This window comes from Cydia splendana, chromosome 8, assembly GCF_910591565.1.
Source record: "Cydia splendana chromosome 8, ilCydSple1.2, whole genome shotgun sequence".
Classification (NCBI taxonomy): Eukaryota; Metazoa; Arthropoda; class Insecta; order Lepidoptera; family Tortricidae; genus Cydia; species Cydia splendana.
In genome coordinates, this window is record NC_085967.1 from 2,783,140 (window position 1) to 2,794,068 (window position 10,929).

The 10,929-nt window shown below is 38.3% G+C and overlaps 1 protein-coding gene across 1 annotated transcript; it reads left to right on the forward strand.

The window, feature by feature from the left end:
• Positions 1-496: 496 nt before the first annotated feature.
• LOC134792671 (mitochondrial E3 ubiquitin protein ligase 1) lies at positions 497-10,346 on the forward strand. Its single transcript, XM_063763934.1, has 6 exons — positions 497-737; positions 1,894-2,051; positions 4,371-4,528; positions 5,922-6,192; positions 7,957-8,164; positions 9,787-10,346. The coding sequence occupies exons 1-6, from the start codon at positions 621-623 to the stop codon at positions 9,904-9,906; spliced, it is 1,032 nt and encodes a 343-aa protein (XP_063620004.1). The 5' UTR covers positions 497-620; the 3' UTR covers positions 9,907-10,346.
• Positions 10,347-10,929: the final 583 nt, after the last annotated feature.

The following is a 10,929-nucleotide window of genomic DNA, read 5'->3' on the forward strand; positions in this document are numbered from 1 at the left end:
CTGACCGAATTCAGTCAATCAAGTAACTATTGCATCAAAAACAAGTCTTATCTGATACAAGATTGTAGGAATGGACTTTATTTTATACCTATATAAGGTAGGTTTTGGTATGGCTTTTATGACTAGAGCATTAGGGGATGCGCGTTTTAAATTTGACTTTATTTTCTTTGAATTAAAATAGCAGATCAAACTCGTCCTTTGAAGCTAACTTTGCACCGAATTAAAACAAAGTGAGAAGTCTCATTATAGTCGCACCAAACAAAGTCTGCAGCGGATTTGATAGCTCACGCAGTGTAAGTGTTATGTATACGTCATTATTTCATAGAAGTTTGACGTTTAAAATGACACTTGCACTGCGTGGGCTATCAAAATCGCTGCAGACTTTACGGTCTGACTATAAACATCAATGAAGCGTTTCATTATTGCATTAAAATAGGTATTTAGCCTAACCTAAAAATTATAGTAGGAAAAACAAAACGCAATCTGTCAAAAGAAATCACAGCTGATTTTGTGATTTTCAGTTCCGCGTGAAAATGGAATTTATTTTAAGGAAAATTTAGATATTATTAGCCGGATATCATCAAAATTGGTCTGACAGTGGCGTAATATAATCTACAACCATGGATTTCTTCACCGAGGTGATCGGAGAGACGGTGATTCTTGGTTTGGATTCGCTTATCCTCGGCTTCTGTGTGAAACAGTTGAGCAAATGCAAGCATATATTAAATGCTTTACAGGTAATTTTTATTTTTATTTAATTTAAGATAAACAACTTTGACGTGCTTTGCCAGAGTTAACAAAATTGTTTTTCAGAAGATAAACATTGCATAACAATAACAAAACTTGCGGGTTTGGTAGTTTGTAGTGATGTACCGACTATTGATTCGGCCGACTAGCCGACTAATCGGCACTCGGATGGCCGACTAATCGGCCATCCGAGTGCCGATTAGTCGGCCAGATCATTAGTTTCGTCTAAGTTCGGTTCAGATGCACTTAAAAAACAATCGTTTTACCCATTTCGTCGCGCTATTCATCATATTATAGTAACGCAAAAAAATAAAAAAAATCATATGGCTATATTTAATTACAAGCTTTTATTTAGTTTCACCTGACTGTTGTTCTGTCGGTCTGTAATCAAATCTTGCAAGTTAAATTTGATCCACTTCCCGGTTTCCGATTGAGCTGAAATTTTGCATGCATGTATAAATCAGATGACAATGCAATATTATGGTACCATCGAGCTGATCTGATGATGGAGGCAGGAGGTGGCCATAGGAACTCTGTGATGAAACAGCGCAACCTAATTGTGTTAGGGGTTTTTAGAATTGTCTCGATGAGTATTACTTGTCTGTCGTAAGAAAAGTACAGTCAGCGATAAAAGCTTGTACCAAAAATGAAATTATTTGCCAAAAACTTATATGAAAATCGGACATAAGAAAGCGACGACACGGTCGATAATACGAACAAAAGTTTTCGTAAGCACCCTAAATAGGAATTAGGGTAAAATAGGTGAAAAGCTTATAGTAAATATTTATTTGCTTTTTATTTCTTTTTGCCCTGTTTTTCTGTCATTTATAAAGGGCCGACTAATCGGCCATTTTTGCCGACTAGTCGCCGACTAATCGCCGACTACAAATGAGGCCGGATAGTCGGCTTTCCCGACTAGTCGGCGACTAGTCGGTACATCCCTAGTAGTTTGTCTTTGACTAAATTACTACTATACTATAGATTGGCTCAGGTCTGTCTAATTTCAAATATAGACAGAGAAAATCATACTGTCTTTGTCTTACACTAGGACTATTATAAAAGGGAAAATTAAACTTGTTCAATTATAAGTAAAAAATTAAAAAAAAAGTTCATATACAGTTCATTTAAAAATGATTATTCCTACAGACGGCTCCAGTGCTGGACATAGACTCATCGCTCAGCAGAGAAATCAGCAAGTACCCTAACAACACCATCCCATATGTGGTGATCCGGGGCTTGGTGAAGCCCCTTGGGAACCCCATTGTTAGCAACTACAACAACTCCGTCACTGGCGTTGTGCAAAGGTGAAACAATTGTTAAAACTTTTGAGTTTTGCTTAATTTTGTCTTACTTAATTTATTTAATTAATAGACATAGACATAGACATAGACATAATTTATTGGTAATAAGGCATTACAAGTCACAATTTTCAAACATATTTCTATACGGGATCCTATCTCGTCGCATAATAATTGTTTGTCATAATGTAATGTTACGCATAAAACTCTTTTCGCATATTTTTTCTCCAGCTGAAACAGAAAGTATTTTGGAAAATATTTTGCATAGGTTGTGTAGAATAGGGTAGGTTAGGTTAGGTTTGTGTTATAATTTCTCAGAAATGTTAATATTTCCAGCACAATAACAATTATGCGAAATGAGTTTTATGCGTAACGTTACATTAGGACAATCAATTATTATGCGACCCAATATGGACCCTTTCTATACATCTCAATATTTCTATCATCAATACTACTTAACATTTATTTATTTAATTAATTTTCAAGTGTTTTTTTAAACATTTAATCACGAAAAACATCAAACATTTGAAAAATCTATTTAAATAGCAAAATTGCTTGACTGGCAGTAATTATGAAATAAAATTTGGAAATACATATTATGGCAGAATAAATATTTTTTGACTGATTGTCTTTGACTAGATTATAATCTAGCCACAAGTCTTGCAAAAGAAGGTATTGATCTTCATATTGTGGGGGGTCAAAATTAAGTGCTTAATGCAATAATCAACTCGATCAGATTGAGTTGGCTCGCAAGCCAACCCGGTATCCATTGCGCGCGGCTGCCTCGCGAGCCAATGTTCGATAGTTTGCCGTGCAATATGGAGACAGGCCTTGAGAGTGCTGCAACATGCATTACTAGAGACAGCAAATGCAAGCAAGATGTCCAGCTTAATATTTTTTACGTCTGAATATACACATTAATTTTGGACCATTAGGGCACACAATAGTTACTGTAAAGATAAAAGATAAAAAATAGTTTATTCAAGTAGGCATATTACAATGCGCTTATGAACGTCAAATAAACCTTTACCGGCTCCAACCGTACACCTCTGCCCCGAGAAGATTTAAATCCCCCCTCAATTGGAGGAGGGTATCCCAATATGGGACCGGCAACAAACTTGCGGCGGCGGCGGCGGGACACATCTTTTAAAAACATTATTACATCTTATAATTAACATGCATTACGAGTAATTAAGAAAAATACAATTTAAATTACTATAGAATTCATGCAATTATACTCAGTGAGTACATAACTTTATACAAATACGTAGTACTCTTTCAGAAAACATATCAAATTCTTACAAAAGGAAAAGAAAATAAAACCAATAAAAGAAATGAGAATACATATTATATGAATCTGACTGATTGTTATGAGATGCTTTCATACAATTTGATGTGCTTTCTTACCTGAGCTGAGTCACCTTTAACTCTACACATAATACAATGCTTTTAATTGCTACTTGTCGCTATTACAGTTTCTGGTTTGGACCATGCATGTTTGTCTGTCAAGTAGTCCTCGACTCTGTAATAAGCCTTCAACATCAATGACTTTTTAAAGTAATTCTTAAGAGCTGGAAAGGGTAATCTTAAAGCATCCTCAGGTAACTTGTTATAAAAATGAATGCATTGCCCAACGAATGACTTCTGTACTTTACGAACACGAAACTTTCTGATAGCAAGCTTGTTTTTATTTCTAGTATTATAGTTATGGACATCAGAATTCTTAGTGAAGGAGTCTAGATTCTTAACAACATAAATAATACTATCATATATGTATTGGGAAGCTACAGTTAAAATATTAATTTCTTTAAAAAGTTCTCTTAATGATTCACGCACCCTTAAATTATATATAGAACGAATGGCTCTCTTTTGTAAGACAAATATAGTCTGTATGTCAGCTGCTTTGCCCCAAACCAGAATACCATATGACATTACACTATGAAAATAACTGTAATAAACAAGGCGAGCTGTTTCAATATTAGTCAATTGTCTAATTCTCCTCACAGCGTAAGCGGCCGAACTTAATTTGTTTGCTAGTGTTCTTATATGAGGACTCCATTGTAGATTTTTGTCCAATGTTAAACCAAGAAACAGTGCTTTATCTACCGTCTCTAAGCATTCATTATTCAAAAGTATCTTAGTATCGACTGGTTTAACATTCGGCAAAGAAAATCTAATGCATTTAGTGTAATTGATATCTGACTTGCGACATTCAAGATATGCAATATATTATGCCGAAAGTTCCTAATAGAGAGCCTTGAGGGAAGCTTACACCAAGTTATGCCAACAAAAACAGCATTATTGTTAACTGTGAACTTGTTACAGGCTAACAATAAAGGAGCATGTGATAGCACGCACATCTGCCGGTTTCTGGTCGGACCAGACGCGCACGATCCATGAGGTGTGCAACTCCTGTCCCTTCGTACTGAGCAATGGCAAGTTCAGCATTGAAGTGGTGGACGCGCTGGCGGCAGAGTTACTTGGTAAGATACTTATAGCCAGAGATTACACAGCCACCGCATTGTGAACCATTTACAAAGAGCGCGATGTTACCACACATCATCATCATTGGCCTGTAACATCAATAATAGCCGGAGAGCTAGCCACGGAAATAGGTATGCAATTTATAGAGCAACGAAATCCCTCTAGTTAGTGTGCCATTATATCATTATTAATTAATTCTGGCGCCTGGCAGCTGTTCAGCGGTGGGTGCGGGAGTGGATGGGCAACAGAGGGGTTGTAAAATCAATTGAAGGTGTGCGATTTATAGAGCTCTGAGTTTGGTGTGATATAATAGCTAATTATGTATTTAATTCAAATATAACAATGCCAGGCGTTTTATAAGATCACGAGCAAATTACACCTGACTCACAATCTATGCGTAAAGCAATTGTGAGTACTTCCTGCAGGCGCACAAGTGATTGTGTATTTTCATCACCTGGCACTACTTTTCCCCCAAATAAATCGCCTTGCATTGTTATATTTGAAATAAATACATAATTAGCTATTATATCACACCAAACACAGAGCTCTATAAATTGCACACCTTCAATTGATTTTACAAACACTTTGTTGCCCGTCCACTCCCACACCCACCGCTAGACAGCTGCCAGGCGCCCGGATTAATTAATAATGATAGTATGGCATACTAACTAGAGGGATTTCGTTGCTCTATAAATTGCATACCTATTGCCGTGGCTAGCTCTTAGACCATAAGATTAAACAGCGTCCATAAGAGTGCGGCACTTCCGCAAATGACTTTAAGTACGATGCGAGAGCGGCAGCCGCGACCGCATAGCTGGCAGGAGAATGCCGTGCCCGGTGATGAAGGTGGGAGAACGGCGCACTGGTGTCTCAGTTCTCGCCTAGTGTGAAGAGTAAGTAAAATGCTATGTTTCGTTTCGAGCTGCATAGTTTAGGAGCATCCTACACTATTTTGTACTATAACCCCCTTATAAATGAAACTTTACGGGCCTGATTTAGGTACATTATGTTTTATCCCTTTCTTACAAATGCATAATTCAAAATGACAGATAAAGACAAACAATTATTAGCTAATTGAGGCGTGTATTGTAGCGCGTTTATGAATAAGGAGGTAAGAGTATAACTCTACACTACAGGTTCACTGCACCCCTAAGGCTCAATTTTTGTAAATATTTTTATTATTCACGGGTACCATCGGCACCATCGCCCACCTTGTTAACTAACAATTCGTAAACCTTATTACAAAAGGCATAAGGTCCACCGATGGACAGTTAAGAGTGTTGCTGTTTGTACAATTCGTAAAAGTGGACGCAACTAAAATTTGTAAAGTTTAATTGTAACTCCAAAAAGTTGATATGATTTAAGTTAAACATAAACCATAAATCTCTCCAGACATGGACGTGATCTCCGACAAGTTCGAGCCCATGTCCCCCGGCGTCATCGACCACGTGTGGGGCTTCTTCTCCGGCGTGAGGCAACGCGGGCTCCAATCCATGGAGGAAATGCTTCGAGACGGCTCCTTTATAACTGCTGTAGGGGAACTTAGTGGTCCGCCAGGGGCATTGAAGATACAACCGCCGAGAGATGGCCTACCATTGTACCTCACAACTGCTACGAAGTCAAGTTTGCTTAAGAGATTGGCGAGCTCAAGAGATTTCCTAAGGTAAGTCGTAAATGATAGCTCCAGGAATCTTGATCGGGCCCCAATCCATGGAGGAAATGCTTCGAAATGGCTCCTTTATAACTGCTGTGGGGGAGCTCAGTGGTCCGCCAAGGGTACTGAAGATACAGCCACCGAGAGATGGTCTACCATTGTACCTCACAACTGCTTCGAAGTCAAGTTTGCTCAAGAGATTGGCGAGCTCAAGAGATTTCCTAAGGTAAGTCGTAAATGATAGCTCCAGGAATCTTGATCGGGCTCCAATCCATGAAATAAATGCTAGGCTCCTGGTTCCTTCATAACTGCTGTGAAGGAACTAAGAGAGACCTGGAGAGATGGGGGCGTTGAAGATACAGCCGCCCAGAGATTGCCTACCATTGTACCTCACAACTGCTACGAACTCTACGAAGTCAAATTTGCTCAAGAGATTGGGGAGCTCGGCGACTGTAATTTATTTTCCTTAGGTAAGTCGTAAATGTCGATAATAGCTCTAGGAATCTTGGTCGGGCTTAATGGCTCCTTTACCGCTGTGGGGGAGCTAATATTTTTCCTTTATATTTTACAATGTCTGTAGGTAGGTACGTCAGCATTATATTTTACAACAAAGTATGGTTCTAGAGATCTTAGAAGGCTTCACGTGACTTTTTAATGATAGCTCTAGGTGTTCTTAATAAGCGCTGTAATAATGCAGGAAAATTGGTTCGTTTTGTCCAATCACGCTGTGACAGTCATAGATATAAGTCATGTGCGAATCGTTTAGCGATACCCTAGTTTACATTCGTTACTAATTACGCGAAAACATTCGTTGCTACTTTTATTTGTGCGCTATGATATTATTTACAACAATTTATATTTTCTTTCCCTTAATCGTAATGGTTTTTAAATAGATATTATATATATAGGAAATAAATACTGTCTGAAAGCCAATGTTTTCTTAATCAGTAGGTCACTCGCAAAAGAGGTGCACATGTTTAGTTCACGTGTACTTAGTTTATTACGATCGAATCGGGAGCTGAGTGCGGCTGTCCTTAATTGCTCTTAGTGAATGTTCGATATGTTCATCACTACTCAGTGAGTTTCGCCTTGTGTATATGAATTACTTTACTTCCTTCATAAACCTGTTATCATAAAACTGTGTTGTGTTGTTTATTAAAACAGAGTGAAAAAATAAATAAAAAATATGTAACTTAATGTGCCGTTTAAGCATATATTGTGCGACTGATTAATCAAAAACACAAAACTAAATTACATAAGCCTTGTGGACGCCAATGACCGATATATCCACACCGCAGGTTCAACGCCAAAGACTGATTAATCGGTCACAGACCACAGAGCAATATAGACCTACGTGCATATGCATAAAATTCAATTTCAGTTTTGATACTTCGGTGTAGTGGCGTCCGCGTGACAGCTTTTGTGTTTGACACGGCGTCGAAAAGGTTAATTTAATGGTAATGCTTAGCTACAGGTTTAATTTATTCTGTTTGCATTCAATTCCGATGTTTCCATACTTTCGACACCACAACAACAAATAGCATTTTAATTGCTTAAACATTGAACACATATTAATGAGGCACTTACGACAAACTGGATTGAGAGTACGGCGTGTCGTAGTTATTTATTGACATTCTATTCGTTGCTGTCTTCCTGTGTCCGTTATATAATGTTCACCGGACTCATGTAAGCGATTGTTTCCTAACTTACCTATGTTATAAATAAATGCAGTATGTACAGTTTATATACTAATAACTAACATGCCTTTTCCAGAGTACTGGTGGTCCTCTTCGGCACAGTAGCAGTGCTAGCGGGGTCCCGCATCGCGTACAAGTACGTGACGCGGCGGCGGCGCAAGGCGCGCGAGAACGAGGTGAAGAAGCAGCTCGCGGCCGGCCGCCGGGAGCGCCGCGCGCGCGCCCGCGACCGCGACCTCAGCGAGGCGCAGCTCTGCGTGGTGTGCGCCGAGAACCCTAAGGAGGTGTGTATTTTACGACTAGTGCTCTATTGCTAACACAGTAGCAGTGCTAGTCGGCGTCGCAACAATAGTACATTATTGTCGAGGCTCGGAAGTAGCTACTTGCAGGCTGAGGATTCGTTTTAAACGGACGACCTTGGGAGTCCGTTTAATTGAATCCGAAGCCAGCAAGTAGCCTTCCAGCTGAGTCATATATAGTGCTTTTCTCAAAAATGGTGGAAGAAATATAAATATCATAGAAATATTTAACTAAAGCAACGTTGTTACGTATATATTTTCACAGAAGAAAGCCCTTGCCGCCTTTTTATTTTTTTAATAAAAAAATAGAAGTGTATTTTTCTGCCGAAAATACGCCAACCTATTTGAGACAACTAAATAGTCGCGGCACTAATCATCTGTTTGGCTGTTCAAAGGGCCTGTGCCTTCAATTGATATGGCCATTTCAACTTTTAAAAAGTTTGGAACTCGACAAATAATGGAATTTGTATGCGACATTGCAGTCCCAAAATCGAGACTGCAATGTTTTTAACTTTTTAATTTTTGACTGACCATAAACTAAGCGCTTCGCGACCTATTTTTTAGACGGCAAAGTCGACTTTGCCGTCCATTTTTGAGAAATAGTACATTATTGTCGAGGCTCGGAAGTAGCTACTTGCAGGCTGAGGATTCGTATTAAACGGACGACCTTGGGAGTCCGTTTAATTGAATCCGAAGCCAGCAAGTAGCCTTCCAGCCGAGTCATATATAGTGCTTTTCTCAAAAATGGTGCAAGAAATATAAATATAATAAAAATATTTTACAAAAGCAACGTTCTTACGTATATATTTTCACAGAAAAAAGTAGAACCAATTGAAAAAAATAGCTTTGCCGCCTTTTTATTTTTTTTAAATTAAAAAGCAGAAGTGTATTTTTCTGCCGAAAATACGCCAAGCTATTTGAGACAGCTAAATAGTCGCGGTACCAACATTATAATTATAAGTACTAATCATCTGTTTGGCTGTTTAATGGGCCTGTGCCTTCATTTGCTATGGCCATTTCAACTTTTAAAAAGTTTGGAACACGACAAATAATGGAATTTGTATGCAACATTGCAGTCCCAAAATCGAGACTGCAATGTTTTTAACTTTTTAATTTTTGACTGACCATAAACTACGCGCTTCGCGACCAACTTTTTAAACGGCAAAGTCGACTTTGCCGTCCATTTTTGAGAAAAAACATATTGCTGTGCCGGCGCAAGACGCGCGAGAAGGAAGTCAAGAAGCGAGAGGCTGCTGATAATCATAAGGAATTAAATGAATCTATAAAAATCCTAAAGAAGGTGATCATACAACATTGACCACTAGTAGGTCTTTGGCGTGTCAGTAAGGTTTACAAATGATGAGTTAACTGTGGTGATACTGCTTGGACAGCACAATACTTTATTGTCCATTCGAGCGTCATTGACAGTTAATATGTTAGAGAGAAACAAAGTCATATCTGTGTCCTTTCCTTTTCTCCTCATTAGAACTTAGCAGTATCAGCATCACACAACACACAGTCCAAAACTCTCGCATGTGATGTTTATTAACAGATAGACTTTAAGCCATTGCATTAAGGTTCAATATCAAACTTCACCCTCTTTACAGATAATTCTGCTACCCTGCGGCCACGTGTGCCTCTGCGAGGACTGTTCAGACAACATCACAGAGCAGTGCCCGATCTGCCGGGAGCGGATAGAATCACGCGCCCCGGCCTTCATCACGTAGGGGCTGATTGATACAGCAGGGCAGGTTGAGACAACGGGGGGAATTGATACAGCGGGACAGATTGAGACAACAGGAAAAGTTGAAACAGTGACTTGTGACAGGATAAGTTTTTAATTTTTAGCCTGGACAATAGTGAAAATTAGACGCTCGTTAATTGCTTTTATTTGGTGCACTCTCGGCTATACTGGTGCTGTAGGCGACAGTTGAAGTAAAAACGTGCCATTTCTTACATAGGAGTCATTTTACTAGGCTAGCTGGCTGGTCTAAATAATAAATAGGTAAAAGTAAAAGTAAAAATTATTTATTAACCAAGAAGAAATGCTTAAATACAGTATTCAAATTATCGACGACTTCCACACTAGGCTATGCCTGTGTCGTGAAAGTCAGCTACATGCGGAATGGGTATTTAGTTTTTAATCTGTTTCTACACCTACAGTCAATTTATTTATTACCTAGTCAAATAGACTGCCCGATTCGAACTATAAGATACGTCAATTAATATATCTAGAAACGATATGGATTAGATATGTCAGTGTCAAAAGTGACGTTTTTGTTTGAAGAAACGTCACATTTGACACTGACATATCTAATCCATATCGTTTCTAGATCTATTAACTGACGTACCTATCTGAAAGTTCGAATCGGGCCGAGAGCTACAGTTTACCTTAGCCAGTTACTAATATGTCATAGTTCAATAAAATAATCTGTATTTTATGTGTCTTATTGCATTATTTTATATGATGAATGTAACTGATTTGTATTATTTATGAAATATTGTTTACATAACTCAAGGCTCCACTGTAGGCACGCCCCGAATTGTACAATATATGAATATAGTTAACTAATTCTAGGTTATGTTTGTAATAAAGCTGAGCGTATTTTGTGCTAAGTTGATAGGGTGTGTACGTAAATTAATAAACGTTTTATATTAACTTGTGTATAATTAATTTAATAGATTTTAAAAACCTATTTACATTGATCCTAATTTCCCACAGGATCCGAAACAACCATCATCTTCATCTG